We start from the raw sequence: 24,373 nt of genomic DNA on the forward strand, positions 1-24,373 counted from the left end.
GTTTCATTGACCATTCTAAGACAGCATTTTGCATGAAAGCTTATTTTCAATTTTACCCTAGTTTTCTAATACTTCCATGTCCATGTGGGAGCATGAAAAATTAAAGAATCAAGCTTTCTTCCCCTTGAAAGTTGTAGTTTTCCTCAGAGCCCTGTATACTGACTGATGAGTATGTATCTGTGCCCTCCTGGTACTGTAATTTATTTTTCCTTTATTTTCATCTTAAACATGACCAAAGCTGGGCCATGGTATGCCTTCTCCTTTTCACCATCTGTACGAAGTTAACCACTAGATGTCAAGCTTCTGTCCTTGTGAACAACCTTTAATCTCCTGGGAACTGCCACCAGAAGGAGCTTCCCTGCCTATGCAGAGACCCACGGTTGAACCTGTGGGTCAGACATAAATCTCTTTGGCAGGACATTTTGGGGGAAGCTTGCCCATGGCTGCCCACTCTGCCAGTGGTATCAGCCTGGAACCAGTTCTGCAGACAGCCTCCAGAACTATGCCTCCACACAGGAGTAAATGTATCCCAGTGACTCACTGGAGACTTGTAGTACATGATTTGTCTGTTTCTTAGAACAAACCATCGTCTCTTCCACATCTTCACCTGGCTGCCCATTTTCAGCAAGTAACCCGATTTCTCCATGGGTTCCTGGAGGGCAAAGAGCAAGAGGGAGAGAAGGTTATCTTGCACCTCTCAACACACAAATGAACGAGTGCTGAAGTCAAGCTCAGACACTTGCTGCATCTCCACCATTTTCCACTTTACTCTGCCAGATGGGAGCAGCAGCCATCCAAGGTCAGTGCTCTCTGCTCAACTTGGAGAGAGTCCTAGACTATCTGTGTAGTTGCAAATACCACATTGTGTTGCTTTAGTAAAGGAGGCATCTGAAGATCATGTCACTGATTGACTGATGCACTGAAAACTTATTTGTCTTCCTACCATAGCAATAATTTTCCAAATAAAAGTGAAGGCTGGCTCTAAGCCATGATTAGACTCCTGTTCCTTGTCTGCTTGATCTCTTACATTCCAGAGTACAGAATTTAATGGTGCCTGTGTTTGAGTTCTTTTTGTAGGCCAAAATATTCTATCCTTTCTCCTTCCTTTCCCTGATTTTCCAAATTTGTTTTGTCACAAAAGTGTAAGGCCATCATTAAAGTAGAATACAACTACAGGAAACCAGTACAGGTCATCAGGAAAGAACAGAGCCCTTGATGCTTGTACGTTTATCTAATCACGTAACAGAAATTGCACCTTCTTCTGAAGCATCAGATAGTGTCTTTTGATACAAACTAGCTGGACCAACAGCCCAGTCTGTTAGAGCATCACTTTGCAGGGGATAACTCAGTATGTTGTAGTTATGCTTTTTCTCTTTCAAGGCCAAGTATCTGTTTGCATCTCTTCACAACTGTGAGGTAGCAGGACTTACAGTGCAGATTCCACCATCAGTGGAATAGGAAGATGTTCGCTGTAGCTTATGTTCTGGCTCTGAATAGTCACCATCCAAGGAGTAGGCATCAGGAGGGATGGCATAGTCACTCTCGGAGCTCAGTGAGGACATAGATACACCTGTTCAAAATAAAGGAAAGAATGAGAATCATGGGTAGACAGAAGCATGCGCTGAATGCTGCACACTGAAAAAGTTTTTGAGTTCATCATTAAGGCTTTTTTGTTCAAGAAGAACAAATCAGATCAGACTTTGGAAACTCAAACCCCACTAACTAAACTTCTGAGACTTTTTTTTTTCCTAGGAAGACAAGTAGTGAGAGTGAGTTTTGGATACTGACAGTGACATAAATTTGTTGCTGAATAAACAGAGAGTAAAAAAATACTAAAAAAAAAAAAAAAAAAAAAAATCAACAGACTTGTTATCTAAAGTATTCAGCTTGGAAACATCCGTTACAAGGCCTCAAGCCTCTCTCATTCAAACTAAAGAAAAGGCTCCCTCACCAGCAACGGGGCTTTGCTTTCTGTGAATCTTCCACCACTGGTCCATGGCAATGCATGGACACATCAGCCAATGCATCACAACAGAAGTTAAGACTACATGAAATGGGATTCTATTTTATCGACTACCAATTGTAATGAAAATTCCACTCAAGGATCCAGTTTAATCTTCCCAGCAGTCAAGAAAAATTGTCCTAGCCAGGACCCAAATTACCTGATACCTCTCAAAGATAGGAAACATTTGCTTACTGGTCAAGAAATTATCAGCCAGTGACAGAGATAAAAAGACATTTTCGTTAATGTGTCAGTACTAGCTTGCTTACAAAGAGAAGTCACAGAAAAGGTATGTGGGTGGCTGCACTGGATATGTGATGAATTTGGGAGATCAATCCTTCCCACAGTCTTAGCTTAGCAATTACCTGGATGAAAATCTACCAGCGGTAAAAACCCATCTAAGAGGACAGGTTTCTATTGAGTAGCTGTTGATGTCTGCACACATTCTGCGAGAACTCCTTATTAGCATCACGAAGGCTGAGCATTTGCCTGTCACTGATGATGCTGTTCAGAACATCTTGCCTCACCCATGATGACAGAGTTCATGTTGCTCAGTAGCAATACTCCCACTTTACCTCTCTTCACTGCACGAGGGCTGCCTGGCACGCTAGCTTTCCTGTTCTCGGATCCAGCAGTAGAAGTCCTGAGGCTGGCATGGGAGCCACAGTCATCATCAGAGCCTGAAGACTCATCTAAGAAAGGCACGTTGCTGATCTGTGTGGCTTTCTGGAAAACAGACCTGTATGGTCAGTGTGTGAGGGAAGAGGACGATCCCTGCTCAATAAGAAGACAGAGCAATCAATGCAGGCCCTTCATTTTCACACTGCCTTGCCCACTACTGTCCCAGGGCTCCTCATTTCCTTCCTTTCTAGTCTGAGAACTTCCAAACTGGACTCTCTAGTCTGATCTGTTTGGGTCTCCTCTGGTTACACCCTCCTATTGTTCCACAAGCCCCGTGTTTCCCCGTAAGCTCTCAAGAACCTTCTTCCATTTCATTCTCTAGGCTACACCCCCTATCACCCCCTAGGTTTCTGCAACCTCATAGTGCACATTGCAGCTTCCTGGACCAAAACTTGCTGCAATGTCCTGTATTCCTAAATACATTTATCACCTGCTACTCCTGCATTCTTTTGGTGTCCAGTACTTCCTGGCATTCTCTAATTTTCTTTCCTTCGCTGCACAGCTTCAGCCCATTCTCTCTCAAATTACTGGCAGCCCTGGCCCATGCTTTTTGTAAGAGGAAAAGTGAGGTAACTCCTTACCCCCTTCAGTGTAGTGTAGACTGGCACTGTGACATTTCTGTAGATGAGACAGGTAAATGGCCCAGAAGTTGAACGCGAGAAACTGGAAACTGGGAAAATTCAGAGAGAGAGCAAGAGAGCGAATAATACAAACTGGTGAAAAGGAGAAGGTTTTAATGGAGAGGTACATGTATGCGTGTAAGAACCTATGTAGCCTCTTGGGACATCAAATAATGGAGGACTGCCATCCTGGACCATTTGGCCTGAGAAAGGCCAGGAGATGTGTTATTAATTACACACAACTCCCAGAGACAGCTGCAATGCTCCCTCCACATAGCCTGTAAGACATCTTACCCACCCTGTGCTCCCCATGGTACAATGGCAATCCAGGGCACCATGTCCAAACAGGTAAAAGCCATAACAGGGGAAGGTGGTGGTGAATCACAAGACTAAAAGCAGGTCAGACACGCAGAGGCAGAACAGCGTCAGTGAAAGTGATGAAAGAAATAACGGAGTCCCTGAAGATGTCACTCAATGTAGGGGCTCAAACAGCCCAGCATTAACCATTCCTGAGATCAGATGTATCCTCCTCCCTTCCTTTCTTTATCATGGCTATCTGCAAAATCAAATTTACTTTGAAAACAGGCAGGGAAATGAAGAAATGTGAACAGCCAGAAGCTCAGGTCCCACTCTGTCACTTTAAACTCCCTCTAAAGATGGTTCTTGTCTAGAACTTACAGCAGCTGGAAGTATCATTCACCGTGGCCACTTCAGACAACCTCAGGCCAGACTTGGCCACAGCATAGATTCGACTCTCCTGGAACAATAATACCATGAACAGCAATAGTCAGACAAAACCACGATTCCTGCAAAAAGAAATGCTTGTGCCACAGAATCACATCACAATCACACCTTTGGGCAGGAAGGAGGGGCCCTCTAAGAAAGATTGCTCTGTTCCACTAGATGTTGGGTGAATGACCATTAGTGGAAATGTGCCTCTGTGTGCGATTCCCTGAATCACAACAGACCTGGCTTGTAAGTGCTACAGAGATGATACCCACAGACTGGAACACGTAAATGCAATTATCAATAAATTAATATATCACAGCTTGGAAAAAGCTGTTTTCTCCACTTTATGAACTATGCATTAAAATGAATCAAGAACAGCCCTAAACCAGGACAATTTATTGAGTCACCACCTGCAAAGGATTCCCATTCTCTGCTAAGGGAATGAAAGAAATGCCTGGAATGATCTTGATAAGCCTGTGTCTCAGTTATAACAACATACGGAGCTTTCAGTTCAAAGGATCTCCAAGTGCTCCACAATTGATAAAAATTCCAAGGGGGGAACCCAAACCTGTAACTAAATGCAATGTTATGACTGACATCAACCAGTCTAAAATGGATAAAAATCAAAGCTAGGAATGCTCTTGCTGCTCCTTAAAGCATACAACCAATCACCATCAGATAACACACATAATACATACACATGAAAGTTCCTAAGACTGCGAAGTCAAGTACACCAAAAGAAGAAATTACAGAATTAGTATTTTCTGTACATATATGCATTGTGATTTAGTCTCTAATGAAATAGTCTGTGCATTTTTTTCCCCAGACACTTCCTGTTCAAGGCACATAATGGATATTTCTTACCGATTAAGCTGCTGTTTAATATTCTATTCATGCTTTAGTGTTTGATATACTTAAATTTGCCCTACTTGGATACACTTACTTGACTCTGGTCTGAAGACAAAATAATGGATTTTTTCCTGTGGTGTTCTTGACTATAATACTACAATGCTTCATAAACTTTAATAAAAAAATTTACAAAAACCCTGGGAGGGACACGATGGGTGCTATCACTATTTTCCAGAAGAGGAACTCGGACATACGTTCTTTGAAATATCCAATATCTTTGGAGTACACATTTCAAGATGTGCAAGACATGACTTTATGAGAATTTAGCATCACATAACATTGTTTGCAATGAAAACAACTGAATACAGTTGCCGCAGAGAAGTGCTCAGCACTTCTCTAATCAAATTTACTTGCCAAACTCAAGTTAAGACATTCAGAAGGTGTGTGTGGAGCTGATGATCACCTGTGAAAAATTTAGCTTAAGCGACTAGAAGAACCTTACATGGGAACTCTAGATCAGAGAAAGGAGTAGTAGCCAACCTCTGAGACATATTTCCCTTCTTCCAAGTGAGCACGCTGTTCATGACAATTTTCTGACTTCTGCGGCAAATAAAACCGACATCTTGGAAACTGCAGTTTCTTTTACTACACTATCCAGCTTCATCCCCAGCACAGTTCCATATTATGGACTGAATGAAAAGAGATTCCTTTGGAAAAATTGCTGTGATCATACTGGGGTTTAAACTGGTATCATAAAGGACACAGCCAAAGATCACAAATAATGTTAAGTTTTCATAGAAAAAAAAAATTATAAACCATGAGGATTAACAATGAGTGCTTGATTTTGCACCTGCAATAAACCACTTGTTTGCCTATGCCTTTAAAAAAGCAAATCAAAAATAACGGAATTCTCTCTTTTGATACTACACTGATTTCCACCAAGTTTATCAGTTAGATTGACACATTAGCAAACAATCCAACCATCCAAACTAACAAGTCACTGAAAGTGACAATAACAGACTTCTCTCTCACATGAAGCAAGCAACAGGACATGTATATTCACTTTACCAATGGTTTTCACATAATTTTCCTGATAGCAGAAGTATACCATGAGATAGGAATGCCGAGATCTAATCCATGTACGTATTCTAGTATTCACAGCTTTTTCTGACCCTGAAACTATCTGGTCTGGTCCACTCACTTGCATTTATGACTTATTTTTCTATCTTAAACACATAACAACAGAACTAAGGATTAACTTTTGATGACCAATAAGGATAAACCACAATGCAGCACCTCTTGACTTTCATTTTTATTCCTATGTTTCTTGAGTACTATTTTCTTCCATGGATTTTTTTTTCCTTATAAATAGAAAAGAACAAAAAAAATGTCAGTGGAACCAGCATGCCCCTTGATCTGGAACTGTCAGGCTAGGTGGTTCAGAAAAGTGACTGATGTCCACAGGAAACAATTGCTTGAGACCAAGAGCTCTTGTAGCCTAACTACTGGGCACTACTCAAAGCTAAGCAGCACTTCTCAGACTGTTGTCCTTGCATTTCTTACCCACGATGGGAATCTGTGCAGCGGTGGTGTGGGAGGTTTACCTCCTGGGTCAAGTACGCCAGCCTCAGAACTCACAGCTTCTCTTTGCCCTGCAGATAAGTGGTTGATTTCCTCACACACTCCAGCTTCTTCCCTCACCAGGCCACGCTCTGTCTCCATCTTCTCCAGTACCCCATCATCATCAATGTCTGTCTCCTTCACTTGCCCATGGCAGACTGGAGAGACTGTTATGGGCTGGAAGATGCTAGCCTCTAAGCTCATTACACGATGGAAAGAATTAGTGCCTGGCTGTGGTTGGCTGTAATGTCTCTTGGCTAGTTGGATACTGTCTCTTGGTGTATTGGGAGTTCGTATTTTTGGAAAGGTCATACTACTGCCAAGGCCACATTCCCTCCCTGGACAGAAGGAATGTGCTGTAACAGCTGATGTTGACACAACCAGAGGTGGCTCAGCAGTTTGGAGATGGCCGTCAAGCATGTTCATTATTTCTCCTGAGGAAGAGGAGTCCAGCTGGTGAGAGCGGAACCCAGCACTCTGATCATCAGAGAAGCAGGTGCCGTCCAAAGCCACTTGTTGCAAGGTGCTGACAGCACTACGATTTCCTTCCAAAGACGACCGGAAAGTCAAAGCCTCAAGGATTCTTGTGGCCTCAGCTGGAGGGTCCAGTGATGCGGGATCAGAGCACTCTAACCTGTGTTCAGAACTTAGAGCTGGGAATATGTCTTTCTCTGTAGAGAGATTCCAGCTTGATGGGTCAGACATGAGCTTCAGAGTGCTCTGGGAAAGCAGAGATTTATCCTCTCCATCCTCAGTAAAGGTGTCATTGGCAAGGACTATGTTTGCTGTAGAGAGGACACGTTTGGTAGGTCCTGTCTGACACACCTGTCTGAAATGAGGTGCAAGGAGCACAGATTTCTGGTCTATCTTCTCCGCAAAAGAGGCCTGTGATGCTCTGGGCTTCAGAGAATTACAGCTCCAAAGAGGTTCAAAGGGAGGAATGTTGGTCATATCTACAATGGAGGAGAACATATGGTTAGGGCATTCAAGTGCTTCACTGTCTAAAATGTTACTTGCTAGTGTCAGTTGTTCATGTCACTTGTATTTCAATAGCACCCTGGCCTGGTCAGGACTATACAGAATGGAAAGGAGCTGGCTGGGCACAGCTATAACAGAAGTGCTATGTATTTATAATTGGGAATAGTACAGAAAAGATGAAGAGGAAATGACTAATTGCCGTTTCTTACAAAAGTGGAATTAAGGGGTGCCTAATGAAATTATCAGGCAATGCGTTTGAAATTTACAAAAGGAAGGTTTTTTTCCCAAACAAAAAAGGAAACAGAATGCTGCGGTGTCCAAAAGACAGGCCAGAAAAAGTAATTTATCAGGGGTACAAATAACAGTTTAGATAGAAGTTCTGGTGTGGGAACTTCCTAAAACACTAACAGCAGAAGCTTTCAGTCTAACTCAACATAGCAGTTTTTACTCTTACCTATCCATGATTATGTCTCTCCTCTTCTCTTAAAACAGCCATGAGAAGGAAGTGCACCTATCCACACAATACTTTGTCAAAAACCACCTAAGTGGCCAGAACACTGCCTAGCGTGGCTCTTGACTTCAATGGGCCTACAGTGATTTAAGCCATCAAATAAGCTGGTATGGTTCCTCCCATTCCTAGGGGCTAGATGAGGCTTCCAGCATGTGTATGGAGACCTTCTTAACCATCACACCAATCAGTGAGGTTACTCTCTTTTCAAGACTTTCCCTAGAGCTTTTTGCTATCCTTTTGTGCTATATGACCCAAGCAGTGCTTTTTGTCAACAAGTTTTGTAACAGCTGCTTATATGTTTTTGCTGTAAAAACTTCCTTTTCTTTGTTTATTTTATCTCTGCCCCTTCAGTTGCTATATTAGAAGATGACATGAAACATAGATCCTAGATTGCCTCCATTGTTCTTTGTCTATTTAGTGCCTATACTTTATAATTCTTCTTTCTTCCTTTCCATAATTACTAGGTTTAAAGACTATCTCAATTCTACAGGTTCTGCTGAATAGCAGCTTTAGTGTATGAGAAAGTGTGGATAAAACTTGGAGTGTCAGAGGATGTTACTTCACTTTACGATTTTGATTGACTTTGGCATTTATATATTGCCTGACTGAAAAGAACCAAGTCATAAGATGCTTTGGAAATTGTATAAATATGGGTGAGCGTGACTCCACACAGCTATCGCTGAAAATGCTGCCAGAACACCAAACTCTACAGGCATTGCTTAACCACTAATGGGATTTACAAGGAAGTGGAAACAAACCGAAGACACAAAGTAACAGAGGGAAAGGCAAACAGCAGAATAAACCGCTGTTGATTGCGGAGAAGATGAAACCCGCTCTTGGAAACACAGCTGAGAAAAAGACAACCATGAGAGCCTGACTTTGGCACTGGAGTTACAAGGAACTGAATGCTAACAAAGCTATTCCTAACACATAACACTGGCACAGACAAATCCTGGCACACATTTTCCCCTGTCCCTGAGGTAAATCATTAGTGTAGACTGAAAAGAGGCCATTCATTTTAAGTATTATTGGTATTTTTGCAGCTTCCTAGATGTGACAGGAGATGAAGCAGAGGAAGCTGCTACTATTAGCATGGCAAGCAAGAAGAGATTTGTCTCTCTGCAGAGGCCTCTGAATTTAGCCTGGCACAGCGAGACTAGTGGGGGATAAGAGGAGAGGATAGAGCTGTTTACTGCCCAGAGAGTTGGGATCCAGGGAACACTTAATACCGGATTATTAACGCGGCTTACCAGCCATTCTCTTTTTGTAAACAGCCAGAGCCAGAGGGGATGAGAAAAACCCAATCATAAAGCATTTAGCTAGAAATATGGTGGGATTTAAAAGGAATTTTGCCCCATTCCCTTGCTATGGAGTGACAGGAATGCCAGAAAGACATCTGCAGGAAAGAAATGCCCCCTGCCTGCATGCCCAGTGAAGTTCTGGAAACTAGCTCATCCTACTGTGACCAAACCAAGCTCATTTAAAAAACAAAACAAAACAAAAAACCAAGAAGAAAATGGTTAAGAGAGAATTTCCTCTTCAAAATGTGTTGCAATGAAAGGTGCTGATTTCGAGCCCTGGAGACCAAAGTTCTCCATCTATCCACCAAACAAGAACTGCAAAAGCACAAGCACCGTAAGCAGCTTTCTCCAACGCAACCTGATAGCACAGTGGAACCCAGCTTCTAAAGGCAGACCAGATGGCTGCTGCCTTGGCCCATTCAGTCCTTGGTTACTCAGCTCACATGCCAGCAGAGGTTCTGTGGGGATGAGGGTAATTCACATGTGGATGTGAAGTGAAATACCTCAGGGACTTCTACCCTGCACCACTGAAGTGAATGGAGAGTTTTGCTATGTATTTCAATGAGTGCTTCAAATTCAGGACCTCAGTGGCTTATTTTAATGGCAACAGCAGACTCTGAAAAAAAGGGGTCTGTATTCAGTCACTGGTGGGAGACCAATTAAGAGTTTTTAATGCAGGTAACCAATGTTATTCCCATCTCAAAAATGGACCCACTGAAGAACAGAGAAATTCTACTGCTTGCTTACTGTCACAAGTGCTAATTGCTGACATAGTTAAGAATACAACCCAGGAATGCTGACTTCCACTCTTGTGGTGGTTACTAGGCTACAATGCCAGGTGAACACATTTACCTTGCAATGTATCCTGAAGGGCTTCAATTTGCTCCGTCAGCCTCTGATTACAGTTTTTCAGGTGGTAATTTTCTAGCTCAAGCTATGAAACAACAATAATAAAAACTGAAAAATAATGCAAAACTGTGTGTGCATGTGTTCCACTATACAGAACATGTCTTCATCTTTATTACATTCAAGTGTCTGAACAGGAAAAGGAAAAAAAGATGGGTGAGTCTACCAGTCACCTTGAAATCCTTCTCCTCAGCAGGTCCACTGGACAACCCACTTAAACACTTCTCTGTGCTTTCTCAAATAGCCTCTGTATATACTATTCACACTTCTCAAACAGATCTTTTAATTTGCTTTCCTGCTATTGTTTATCATTTACTCCTGTTCCAGAAATAACTGTCATGAAAGAGATAATCAAAAAACTATTAACCAGGAAATGCGTTTTTCCCTCTCACCCTGTATGTGGTAAAAGGACATCCCCTGGATCCAGGGGACCAAAGGGAAAAAAAAAAAACAAAAACAACCAACATTAAGGGTGCATTTACATTTGCAATTAGTGCATGAGTGATCATTTGCAAATTCGCCTTATGACTTTGTTTGAAGTGCCTCAGCATACATTCTTAAATGCAGCAGTGGTGCACCCAAAAGGGCTTCCCTCTTGATGGAATCAAAGTTGAAATTGCACCCATGGTGCTGTCTAGAGCAACCCATTTGCAACACAGATGCAAAATCCTTCAGTTGGCAGTGGTCCACTTGTACATGGTATGCACCTAGAATTACCCTCTGGCACGAACTTCATCGCCAGTAAAAACACAATGTGAGTCCTGGATTCGCAGCAGGTCACACCAAGTCAACCCCTGCGCTTCCTCCTTTGTGCTGCACCAGTCAGTAATGTAGAGGCACATTAAGTTACCTCATATAGGAGAATGAAAAAAGGAAGCACAGCAGCTCGGGGAGTTATCTAGGCAATCTAATGAGATTACAAAGTCACATCATAACACAATTAGTGCCCACAAAGACTGCTTTCTTCCAACTCAAACAAATTCCCTTTCTGGCATAAACTGGGAAATCTATGGCTTTAGCTTGGAATAAAAGGGAAAGACCAGATAGCCCCACTCCCAGTTGTAAGCTATTACTGCACCTTTAAAACTGCGTGCTGACCCATTGCTATCTCTCAGTTTTTCTAGAGCGAATTAGGTCAGATAGAGGCATAAGTCCACAGGATGGATAGGAGGGAGAGGTTAGACGTAAGAAAATGCTGGGCAGTAGAAAAACAGCATTAGTCAGAGATGGCAAATTAAGGAAGAGCAAAGGACCTGTGTTTGTTTAACAGCTGCTTTGTCAGAAAAAGAGACAGAAACTGCACCCAGAGAGGAAAGGGACAGGCAGAGGAAAGCTTGGTGAAAGCCACTTGTGACTAGTAAATCTTCTTTAGAGACTGCTTTCAGGCATTAGTGACTTCACAGTCATGTATAGTTTGCCCAAAGCGGTAAATAGCCCTCAGTAAGAGGGACAACCCTAGCTCTGCAACTGAGTGCGTGTAGGGCCAAAGAAAGCAGAAAGCCTCTGTGGCAGCCTGACTGCCCTCAGACTATTGTCCTACATCGGAGCCCACTGGCAGTGCATTCAGTGTACCTAGTCGTAGGCCCTGAAACCTGGCAGCAAGCTAAAGACTCACCTCTCTCAGCTTAAATGTAACCCACTCTTTGATCTTGGCAGCTTTCTCTTGAACAATTTTGGCTTCCTCAGTCCTCAACTGTTTCTGTGCCAAAAAAAGATTAGATGCGTTAAGAGAGTACAACTAACCGTTCTCAGTAAGTTACTGCATCAGGAGTGACTTAAACACTGAAGGTTCCGTTCCAGATATAAGATTTAAGTCTGCTATTTGGATATTATCATTTAGCCGGCCTCTGAAAAATCAAGCTCTAAGTTGTCTTACAAATGGAGTCAAATTCAGAGGGTTGTTTCAAAAATTTCTTGTGGAATAGCAAAATCCAATTCAGGTAATGATTGCTAACCTACCACAGTTTGTTTTGAGTACAGTCTGCAACTTTTCCTGTTTTAGATGGTTCTGCAATGTTGCTGTTTGCTGTTGAGCATCTGTAGTGTTCCCCCAGCCTACACAGACACGCATCGTTTGCCGAAGTTAATAAGAGTTAAGCAGTGCCTGTAAGTGATTTATAAAATAGCGTAATTCTTCCAAGCAAAAGGGATTCAACTGCTGCAACCACAGGTGTAGAGGATAGACTTTAAAGGTGCATGAGATGGAAACTAACACCAACAATGTATTTAACATGCACACGCAATATTCTCATTGAGGAAGTAAATTAAAAAAAGAAAGATAGCAGAGTCAGGATAAAAAAAGCTCCAAAACTTGACCTTGAAACACTAAGACCTGCTATGAGGTTTTGAGATGGTTTAAGTGGTTGTATGTTTACATATCCATTAAAACAGGTTCTAGTCCACACAAAGGTGTTATGGGAATACTGTTGATCTGCACAATGAACATTTTTCCCAAGGATCTGCTTGGGCAATATTGCTACAACACCATGTTTGCAGCTGTGTTTTCTCAGCTATGTTTTTTTTCCTTTTCTGGGAATTTCCTTTGAAAGATGCTGGACTGATACAATCACCTGAAGCCTTCTGTTCATCTCCTGTGTGGCTTCATCAGAAGCAATGTCACTGAAAGGTCTCCTATTTACATAATGATTTAAACAACTACAAGGAGAAATCAGTTCCAGGAGGGAGGGAGGGAGGGGGAATATACTCTGTATGGCACATTCAGCCCTAGTTTCTATAATTAAATGGACAGAGGTAATACATTCTGGTAGTAGTTGGTGGTTTCTCTGCTAGATTTTTTTTTCTGATGTGAACAAGTATCAGTAATTATGATAATAAAAATGTCAGTGCTTCTCCCCCCCCCCCTTTTTAAATTTTTCAAACTGAAGAGTGTAAGTTCACTTAATGGATACCATATAAATACACAGTAGACTGCAGGAAATCCCCCACATCTTCACATTGCTTTTAATCACCACATGCTATTCATCACCACAACAGCACATTTAAAAGATCTTATTCAAATATGTTTGCTGACTTTAAACAGACCTTGGCAACATTATGGGTAGCAGTAACATTTGTAGTTGAGTGTAATGAAATAGAAGTAATCAAATCTGATGCTTCAAGAGGAGGATTTATTTAGTTTTTCTCCCTGAATATGGCTACGTGTGTTCCTAATTATCAGGTACCAGCCTTTGCTGGAGTCAGAATATTAGATGTGTCTACTGGTCTGAAATGATCTGGCACATATAATGGATCTACCATAGGTCTCTGGATATCCATCTCGTGGGTAATGCCTTTGAATCCCTAATGACCCAGACTTGTCTCAGATCAGGGACCAAGAGGTAAAAGATTCAGGATATTGCTATGCTACATGGTAAAGTGGAATGCCAAGATTTTATTTAGGGTCCTAAAGTTGGATAGTGACATGATGACAGCATTGTCACAGAGCTTAGTAAGCCCTGCCTCTAAGCAGAGCCAATTCACTCAGGCACAGCACCCGTAGATGCAGTTATTGTGCTTTAAGATCCAGAAGCAGTTAGGGATTCTTTGTGTCCCATGCTATTGTGTGGTCCAGACATGACCTCAGTGTTCTCTTACTAACACTCTGAACTCCACAGCTCTCCCCACCCCAGTGAAAACAAATAGGATGCCTTACAGGGACCCTTAGTGACCTTCCAGCACTGCCGCCGTCCCATCCCATTCTGAAACTAAACTGGTGACCCTGATAAGAGTGTTTCTTGCCTGAAATTGTCAAGCTTCTGCTTTCATTTCTAGAATCTCATTTGGCTCTTGTTGCTTGAATAAAAAGATTTCTACTAACAGAACATTTTTCCCACTTGTGTTTGTTGATTTTAATCAAATCACACCTCACATTTTTTGGTAAATCAGAATTTCTTCAGATTGCAAGAGCTGTTTCCAGACCTTAATCACTATTGTAGCTCCTTCTGAACACCTTCTTTCTCTTCCAAAATGCAGAAACTTCATCTACATTCTGCCTGAACAAGCTGGCCTGGGGAAGTGACCTGAAATCCAGAGTATTACAAGGACCTGATGCCTGACCTCCACACTACACTTGGTCTGAGTAAGTTCAGACAGCTTACCAATCTATTTTGCCCTTGAAACAGGTGACAATTAATTAAATGTAAAATGTAACTCAAATGGCAAAGTATCTTTTGTGTAAAATTCTAATGAGCTATTTCCATTTAAAAATAATTTACTTAGCAACATATAAGAACACCTCATTCCTCATGTTATAAAAACCACAGGGCAAGGCCTTTACTAGAGCTGAAATACAAGCTCTGCTGTAGATGTAGCTCCTTCCTTCCACCAACTGAGAATGGAAGAGACTAAGAACTATCCATACTGGGAAACAGCTGCTCTTTTAAAATGAGGACATCTGACAAGAGATGAACTACGCTAAAGGATTGCTGAAGACTGGGAAAAGTCCCTTCCCAAAAAGCAGCATATGCCGAGTCAGAGATGGGCTACATAATGATTTTGCAGAGCAACCTGTACGCTAGGAAGCCAGAGAAATAATGTGACCAGACTCAAGTGTTACAATTTAGGATCTCAACACTGACTTAACACTCACATAAGGAAGTCCTTTAAGGACATCGACCAGTCTCCTATAATGAAGGGACAAGGGCTACTGAGGCTGAATGGATGTTTTTGTCTGAAAAGAGAAAGGAAGGAGAGGATCTTGCACCGAGCAGGGCATCATTTTACAGCTGATCCGAAGGCAACTGAGAGGCTAATATGTAATGAAGACATAATCCATACCTTTGAAATGTACATTACAACTCATAAAAGCTACAGATCTCCCTGTAGAAAACATCTTTACCTGTTTTGCTAGCTGTGTCTCCAATCTGTTGATCAGATCTTCCTTTCCTTGCACTGTGCCCATCAGCTCTTGGTATTTCCTGTGCAGAGTGTTGTCTGATTCACTGGTCTTCACGTTGGCTAGTTTTATCTTCTCTTCCATAACTCTGACCTGTAATGACAATCAGAGAGAGATAAAAAAAACCAAACAAAACAATGCAAATGAAGGAGCTGTTTGTTTAGTGGTAAGACCCTAACTGAGAATATTTGTGGGTTTCATATTTTTGAAGTTGGGAAAGGAAGGAAAAAAAAAACTCTTCAAGTCACACTTATTTTATATCCACATATGTGAAAAGAACATTGTCCATTCATTTGTAATGCTGAAACAGTAACAGATGCAAACTGAACCATGAACAGATAAGCACATCGTGGACTGTGAAATATTTGCACACGATTGGTCAAAGAGACCATACAGGCACTATAGTCTACATAGACATATGGGCAAGGTACACCACATTTTCCTCCTTTGCAATACTGTGGTCAGCTTTTTACCCCATTCACTACCAAGGTATACACCACAAAACCCTGGCCATTTGCTTCACATCAAGATTTCTATAGGGAAATGTACTATGGAGTTCCTTCCTCCTCCTATCCCCAGCTTAGACAACGTTTTGGCAACTTCTGGCTTTCTGACAAGTGTTTTCTCCAGACCTGCTACAGAGTTACCATGTTAGATATTTCAGAAGCTTTGCCTGTCTCTGAGCTCCTGCCAGTGCCAACACTTGTTCATCTCAGCAGGAGAAGCACTAATGTAATGCTCCTTTACTACAAAGTTTCAATGCACTAAAATCTAGCTGCTGCTGAAGCCTTTCAGGTTTTTAACAAATTTTTAAAACCTGTGCTTTCTTCAAAACCTACGTCTCTCACTATGCCAGTCTGTTTTATCATTACCTCATCCTATTACAATAGATTATAAGACTTCATTTCTAAAGATGAATGGATTTCCACCAACTTAACTCAAATCTGCTAACTGCAGCATTTGATGATGGGAAAATACTTGGTTCCAACACATCCCAGAAAGAACAAATCTGCAAAGAAACCAACTCCAGATACCATTAATTCAGCATGAGTTTGGAGCCAGGAAGGCAGAATGCGGGCAATGATCTGAGCACTTCAGTGCCTGTGCAAGAGAGTTACTCATGCTCTGCTGAGCAGCCTACACTTCATACTTGCAGAAGCTGTGTTTTGTCCTCCTGTCTGCCTGCATTAGGCACAGAAGCAAACTGCCTCTTCCTCACACTGAATCAGAAAGGTAGGCGCCCAACATCGGAGCCAGAAAACTAAGCCTGCTGAGTCGGATGTGTTTTCATTAGAGTTTAGGGTGATTATAGTAAAAAGAAATGGCCCCTCCTTTCTGTCTGATGCTCAAATGCTGACTCTGTAATAGAGGCTCAGAGAGGGGACTGCAAACATGTGATTTCCTTAATTGAGGCTGGCAGCTACAGGGAGCCCATTGAATTAACAAATCCAACCCCCTGGACTCCTGGAGAGAAAGATAACAAGGGATTTTACACTTGATGTGGAGCCCTCTCATTTGTCAGCTGCTTCTCATTCATGGTGAATATACTTGTTAGTGGAAGGGAATGGTCCTACTCCTTATGCTGTCACTTCTTCAGGCTGTCAGGCAGCTATGAAGTATTTCTCCAGGAACACTTATCTCTGGATGCGGATAAGGCTGCTGGAAAGGCAGACCCTACAACTTTGAGGGTTGCTAGTCTTTAGGACCTGCCAACACATGGCTGCAGAACTGCTGGTGGCAGGTGAGTGAAGGCAACCCTCATTTCTGCTGGTGGCAGGTGAGTGAAGGCAACCCTCATTTCTCCTACACCTTCCCAGCCAAGTTCTCCCTTTCTTGCCCAGTCTCTGACCTGCATTTGACTTGCTCTCCATCTGCTCCCTTGCTGTCATTGCATCTTACCATATCATGGGTGCTCTACTCCTGTCATTGAGGTGTCTGCTAGTATGAAACCTCCTTCACTGGCCTGTGGCAATAACTATATTTCCTGCTGGTGCTGTCACAGTGACAATGTTACCTTTGCCTGTCTTGGTTGGGTGTGGACTTACTGATACCACTCTCAAGAACAACTCTTGTTCTTGGTCGGCAATTGCTGATCTAGCATAGAGGCCAACAGCATAGTGACTAAACATAGCATCTTTCCTATATTTAAGCTGGTCAGAAAAAAATCTTGACACCAATATCAAACTGGCATGGAAAAGTACGTTCTGCAGACAGAACACCTTACCAGGTGCTTCAAGTTCTTGATTCCTAGGCAATATGTTTCCCAGTGCTTATAACACTGCCTATTCAGTCCTTCACTACTGAAGTCCTCTTTGACAGCCATTCTTGGCCATCTTGCACAGCTCTTAGTTCTGTGCTTTAATCTCTGACTCAATGCTCAGTCCTGCAGCTCTTGTCCAGCTGGAGGGAGCTGGTTCACTTCAAACCTTCCCTTCAGCAGTGGTCTGCAGTGATACAGGAGCTCAGACCATCTGGCCCTTCCTGGCTCTTTTGTTTTTATAATACTCCTTACAGCGCAGATTGTAAAACAGTCTGCTTCCCAAAGGTCCATTATTCTACGCAGCCTGTTCACAAGCTGAAGTCTCTCTCTCCTTCTCCATTATTCAAGAAGCACAGAAGGACTAGCTTAGACAATATGCCTAATTTTTAGGTGGTTACAGTAATATGCAATGAATCCAGCTCTTACTGCTTTTCTCCATGGTCTCCTGAGCCAGAGCAGTAATAACTAAAAAGCAAGTCCAAAACAACTGATAGGTTTTGAAGACACAACCTTACTTCTTTCGCAGAACCTTCTCTACTTGTTGACAAGTCCTTACCAGTACTCTTAAGTATTTGTTTTCCACGGACCTGCCGGGCAGCTCTATCTCTGCACTTCAGTCCTGAGGTACAACATGACCTTCCTTTTCCATAACCAAGCATGCCTATCACGGATGAGGGAGTAAAGGCTGTGAAGCTGAGGGGCAGATATAAGGTGCTGGTTTTCATTTAGGGTTGAAGCTATTTAGGCGCCTGTTTGTAGCTCAGGCTCAAAGACTGGGAAGTAGACCAGAAAATCCATTCGCCACTGTAAATCAATGTTTCCCTAGCAGAGCACAGCACTACAGAGTGCAGTCTGTATGCTAGACTGGAGGGAATTTAGAGTAAGTTCCTGCCTGGCTTGTACCAAAGCAACCACAAGAGAATCTCTTACCTGTTTCTCTGCATCCTCAGCTCTTTGCTCTGCTTCTATCACTCTCTGTTCCAATTCCTGCATCTGCAGAGCCAGAATAGAAGGAGGGAAGAGGGGGAAAGAAAGAAAAGAAATTAACATCACCTGGAAATTCACCTGTTTGACTCAGGAATCTTCCATTTCTTGTGCAGGTCTACAGATCTTTGGCATCTTTTGGGTTAACTGGACAGCTTTGATCAGGAAAAAAAAAGCCTTTGACCTTTTCCAGTCTTCTGCCCTACTTTGAATTTACCGGAACTGTTTTCTCATTAGTGAGCTTCATCATTCATTACACGGGTCAAGAGAATAGTCCCGAAGTCTTGACCCTGTCTCTACAATTTACACACCATGGGCTGTCCCTGCAAGAAGCCTGTCTATAGTGCGACATTCTTTCCTGTTTTTATTTCATCTAGGATTCATTCACAATGGTAAATAACAATGAATACATCTTGGAAAGCTCACAGCAGGTTCTCTACAATGCCACATTATAACCAATGAATACTTTGCTTTGGCTGCAAAAGCATCACAGGCTCATAACTGACAAGATTAACAATGATCTTAATTTTCCTATGCTTCTTTTCATTTTAAAGAGCTTTGCAAACTGACAATTTGTGATTCTTTATCTGAGCATTGCTGCTATTGAAATCAAAGGACACTGAAGAGAATTTTATTCTAAATGCATATAAATCACTTCATTCTCAGTGAAATGCAGATGTACCTGGGGTTGCTCTAACAACTTACCACTAGAGCCTAGCATTTTTTTTTTTTTAATAGCAACCTAGGACCTCATTCAGTGCTTGCAAGGTCGTCTTCCACCACCTGCCCTGCTTCGATGGGTCTCAGATTTAAGCGCAGTAATAGGAAGTCAGTGACACTAAGTTTCATTCACTAAGCTGCAAAATTTGAGGAATGCTTCACAGAGTTTCCAGCATTTACTTGTGTTTTACTAATGAAGGAATGGCATAGAAGCAGCCTCAGAAGTTTAGAAGAATCATGCTGCAAGCAGAAAACAAACTATAAAGGGAACTGAGCTCCTTTTTTCTCCAATGCGTGTTGTCATTCTTGATAAAGCACTGGAGCAAAGTATTCAGGTTGGTCACTACGAGGACCAAACCTGAAAATGGGACCCAGAATGGAGATGTCAGCATTCCTGTGTTTCCATTTCCCTTCCTTCAGAGGGCAACAGGACAACTGTCCTTTTCATACATACACATTGATCATAAGAGCAGACTGACACCTATTGACAAACATATCAGAAAGGTACATATAGGTAGACACCTCAATGGTCATGTAACTAAAAAAGCCATGCCATAACAAATTCATACCATGAAGATCAGAAAATACCACATTTAGCATGATACCTCTCAGGTTTGCTTTTTCAGTGGAGCAGTCAAGGACATCACAGTCTATGGAGCTTAATATCCAAATCAAGGACATTTCTTTGGCAGAGGAACAGAGAGATGCCACAGAAGATTGCACAAACAGCCAAAGCTCCTCTGACTGAAGACCCAGCCTCTGAGAGTCTTGGTAGAGACTGAGCTCAAGGCAATCTAACACTGACAGCAGTGGTCTGGGTTATGATATGAGTCTGTGTCCATTAGAAACAGTGATCTACCCATGCATTTATCTATTAGTCTCTGGATAGTCATCACCACAGACAGGTAACAGCAAAATATATTGGTGAAAGACAGATGCTAACTGAAGACATAATACACCTTGTGAAACAAAGACTGTTTGTATCTTCAGAGTCAATGGCCTCTGCCATCTTTCTGATGAATTGACAAGGGTCTATATTCACAGCACAGACTTTAGACAACTCTCTGGGCCTTTTCCCAAAGGCTATGCTCTTAGAATAATAATTCAATCCTCCACAAGATGAGTGATCTCCATGAAAGACTCAGGTTATTTTAAGACAGCACTGTTCTGACTGAACAAACTCCTTGTTGTCCCAGCCTCATGACAGTTTGCTTTGCATTGCTAGCAGTCCTGGTTCCTGATCAGGACAGAGAATATATGTTGGAACTGTTCCTGATCACTAAAGTGTTATGAAACTTCTTGTGCAAGCCGGGTGACCTGGCTAAGTTCCAGTCAAATCAATTACTTTTGTCACCCTAATTCCCTCCGTAGCCTTAAATGAACTTGTACTTTTTTTAACTTCCTGTACTACATTGTCGGGTTGTCCTACTATGAACTATTAAATAACTGCTGTGTTTCTCATGTACACAAAATGATTACTTCACCCATCCCCGGTGTCAGCTGTCTCACTGGGGTGCATTCAGATTTAATACATCCATGCTTGTAAGGCTCTTTCAAATCCCTCAATGAATTAATAATAATGCTTGGTATTTACATGGGTCCTTTCATTCAAAATGCTTTATAATTTGACAAATGCTACTGAGTAACTTGACCCAGGTCACATAAAAATACTTAGTGACCAAGCCAAATTCAAGTAACTCTTCTCCCAAACATTGGCCCAGACAGCTTGTATGGAGAGAAACAGGCCCAGTTATATAGCCATGCTTGCATGAGACCAAAGAGACTTTTTCCAAATGTTAATTGTTTATTGAAGTAAGACAGAAGCAGGTTAAAGGCTACCCAGATGGCCTTCTAAAAGCTGCAAGAGATCCTCCTATTCACGCAGGCTTTCCCTCTCCTGATGGCTCAGAACACACCAAATAAAACTGAGTGAAAGAAGTTCCTGCATGTCTCAGCCTCATTTTCCTCCTGTTGTTCTCTTCCAGAGCTCACTCCTCACCAGGTCATCTTGCTGCCAAGGCAACGGCCTGCTATGTCGCTCACCAACAGAGGAGTTTCCCTTTCTTTGTGTGTATACGAGAAAGTCAGAATGGAAACAACTGCCTGTTTCCAAAGAGACCAGATCCCTGCTGATGTCCACAACAAGGCAGAACCCAGGGGTCTTTTGCCTTGGGGGGGGGTCCAGCAAGTCGGCAGAGCTTTGTCTTGGAGGCCAGGGGCTGGGGTCCCTCTGCTGCACCAACCCGCAGCCAGCCTCTGCGCAGCTCGGGCGGCACTGCTTGATAGCCGAGACCGGGCTACCAACGTGGAAGTTCACACCATGTGAACTAGGGCACTGGCAGTTAAACTGTTGGATTTTAAATTCCTCATGTTCTAAAGAGCGATCTAGATTATTCAATCTAAGCGGATTTTAAAAATCTGAAGTATTTAAACTGTTAGCATGTATTGTACTACCAATGCCAGGCATGAGTGCTTGGGGCTTTTTTGTGAGTTAAAATAGTAAAACCTGCCTTAAAATCAAACTTGATTATAAATACTGATGTAAAATGTGGGGGATCAGGTTTCCAAGCCTTTCAATCAGCAGCTTCCAGACCCCTGAGACAAGCTGGCATCATCCCCTGTTAACATTGTTCTTCACTTTTTTTTTTTTTTTTTAATTAATTTTCCTGTTGCTGCAAACCATATCAGAGGATCTCAGGGGCCATGCTCACCACAGGCTGGCAACACAGCTTGTTGGCAACAACAACTATGCCCATTTCACATTTTTCAAGATCTGCCCCCCAACGTTTTTGAAAATGCAGTACTCTTTCAAATAAAGCTGCATCTCTTAATTCTCACAGATAGAACTCTAAGGAAAAAAAATCACGGTTGCTATAAAATATGTGATAAAAATCCCTGGAGTTGTCATCGCTATGCATAAAGCATGCACCTCCTTCAGTTCTGCATCACTGCCCATCTGAGGGGGAAAAGGATGGAGCGTGGACAGGAGCCCCAGTTGCTGTGGCTGCTGGGGAGCCCTGTGGCGGCTGAGGAGGAGGGACGGAGGGTCTCTGAGCAAGCTGTTGCAGAGCGGTCGGGAACCTGAGGCACAGGACAGTTCCCAACAGCGGTGTTCAGCATGAGCGCTCTGTGCCGAGCACCTGCTCTGGTGCCTCCCGCCCACCTGCGCCAGGAGAGCCTGCCGGAGCTGCCCCACAGTCCCTGTGGCTCTCCCCTTCCCACATGACATTCAGAGTAGGGAACTGCAAACCTGCTAGATCTTTGACCCTTCAAGTAAGCCTACAACAGCACTGTGCAAGTAGTTACAGAGTAACCTGATCACTGAACCAAGCTGCTCCTTAATCTTAACAAAGGGAACATCGCTTTGACTGAAAGGCTGGATTAATGGCAGTCAGGCCCCTTCCTTGAGGAGCCCCCTGAAGCAGATGACAATTTCATTCTCTGCCATGGCCCACAAACCTCTCTAAAGAGATAGTCAAAAGATCTCTGGCAAGCCTGTTCTCCAAAAAGAAAAGTTTGATAGGCGGGTTTCTTTGTTTTGTGTGGGGGTAGTCAGGAAGTTTCTCAAAGCAGGAGTTAAAGCACGAGGGCACAGATTCCATAATGCAGCAAGCGTAGAGTATTGCACATGAGTACTGGTTGTCTTTACTAGACCTGTGCCACATCCATACACAATTTTTTTAATGCGCCTTTATCTAAATGGACTTTACGACCACTTTCAATGTTTTCCAAGGTAAGTAATCACTAAGGTCCATCTCAGAAGCTACCTTGAAAAGATGAAGAGGGTGCTTAGAATTGCATACTTTCTTAAAATATGAAGGGTGGAATGAATGTCTCCTGCAGTATACGGCATTAGTGGAAACGTAATTACAGTGAAAGCAAGGATGAAAATTGCTCCGCTCTGAAGCAGATGTCATTTGGATGTTTTTGCATCCAAAACCAACAAACAAGAATATACACATAAGAGTTACATAATAGAAAATGGAGCAAAAGTGAGTTTAGAACATATCTGTCATCAGGTACAGCTTAAAAGCATTTGGAGTAAACTGAAGTCGGTTGTAAAAATTTCAACTTCATTAGCAAACTGTGACTGAAAGAAACTGTTCTCACTTTCCAATAGTAATTCAATATCTGAGCAATCTTGGACTGGACTGTGATAATGTAAGCCACATTTGGAAACAAAGAAGGAACCCCACAGCAACCTACAAATTTGGATTTTATGCAAATTAGAGGTTAGTGGAAAAAAGCTTTAATTCAAATTGAAAAATAACTCAATTTAAGGTAAAGAAAAAACACCAAAAATCCATACCATGATAGAAACAAACAAAAAAAACCCACCCCAGCAAAACACTCAAATCTTTGCCAGTCCTCTCCCCTAGGATTGCAAATGAGTTCACTTAGTGCGGTTGAAAGAGATTAGTAGGAGATCCCTCTAAAACCAGATAGATGACATGCAACTTTCTAATTTCCAGATCTCAAAGTATCTCAGTCCTGCTCTTCAGTATACCCAGAATGTTTTGACTGGATATGCAATGTTATTCCAACACTATGGCAGTAAACGTACACCTGTCCGGCCTTTTAACATTATAGCATAATTTGCACTCCTGTAAGCTTTTCTATTGCCAGCCAAGTCCTGATCCTGCTGTTCTTATCCAAAATATCCATCTTTGCTCTGCAGCTGCCTCAGTCACTTTAGATATCCGGAATCTTGCTGGCACAGTGTTTTCCAGTAGAATCAGAATACCTGGTGATTTTCCGGTACACAAGGCTGGCCAAATTCTTATTTTCACTAATGCCACTTTACACCACTGACAGGCACATCTCTGTCTCAAGTGATAAGCAGAGTGCAATGACATACTGTAATCAGGGAGGAGATCCCCATTGCAAGTCATAGTTTTATTAGATGGCTCAGCATTCACGGATTTTTTGCTTTCATGCCATAACTCAGTACAAAGTAGAAGAAGCCACCACTGCCTCACCTTCTCAGCTAACAGCTCTCGGATCTTGCTTGCCTGCAAGCGGAATTTGAAGAGCTGGGACTCCAATGCAAGGCATCGCTTTTGCCAGTCCATACAGCTGCCATTCTCCACTGTGAGTTCTGCCATTGTGAAGTTAATCATCCACTTGGGATGTCGTCTGAGGTGCTCTAAAAATCCTACAGAAGAGAAAGGAAAAATATGTATTTTAGACCAGCAAGCTTTTCATCCCTTGTGCCCTAAGATCCTTGGTCCATCTTACAGGACTGGTAACGAAGGCCATTTCTTCTGCAAGCAGAAGATGAAGTGGTACTATCCCAAGTTATTGGTATTGCCCTCTGC

At 42.3% G+C, this 24,373-nt stretch overlaps 1 protein-coding gene across 1 annotated transcript in view; it reads right to left on the minus strand.

Annotated features, from left to right (window-relative positions):
* PLEKHH1 (pleckstrin homology, MyTH4 and FERM domain containing H1) overlaps positions 1-24,160 on the minus strand; it is a gene marked incomplete at both ends in the record, with an annotated part of 47,421 nt that extends 23,261 nt beyond the window's left edge. The window contains 12 exon segments of the mRNA XM_082317115.1: positions 542-652; positions 1,431-1,570; positions 2,578-2,728; positions 3,265-3,353; positions 3,982-4,070; positions 4,072-4,109; positions 6,445-7,454; positions 10,144-10,225; positions 11,813-11,896; positions 15,035-15,184; positions 18,282-18,344; positions 24,035-24,160. Coding sequence (XP_082173241.1) covers positions 542-652; positions 1,431-1,570; positions 2,578-2,728; positions 3,265-3,353; positions 3,982-4,070; positions 4,072-4,109; positions 6,445-7,454; positions 10,144-10,225; positions 11,813-11,896; positions 15,035-15,184; positions 18,282-18,344; positions 24,035-24,160 — 2,133 coding nt within the window.
* Between the last annotated feature and the right edge of the window lie 213 nt (positions 24,161-24,373).

This window comes from Platalea leucorodia, assembly GCF_965183815.1.
Source record: "Platalea leucorodia genome assembly, chromosome: 7".
In the NCBI taxonomy this organism is placed as follows: Eukaryota; Metazoa; Chordata; class Aves; order Pelecaniformes; family Threskiornithidae; genus Platalea; species Platalea leucorodia.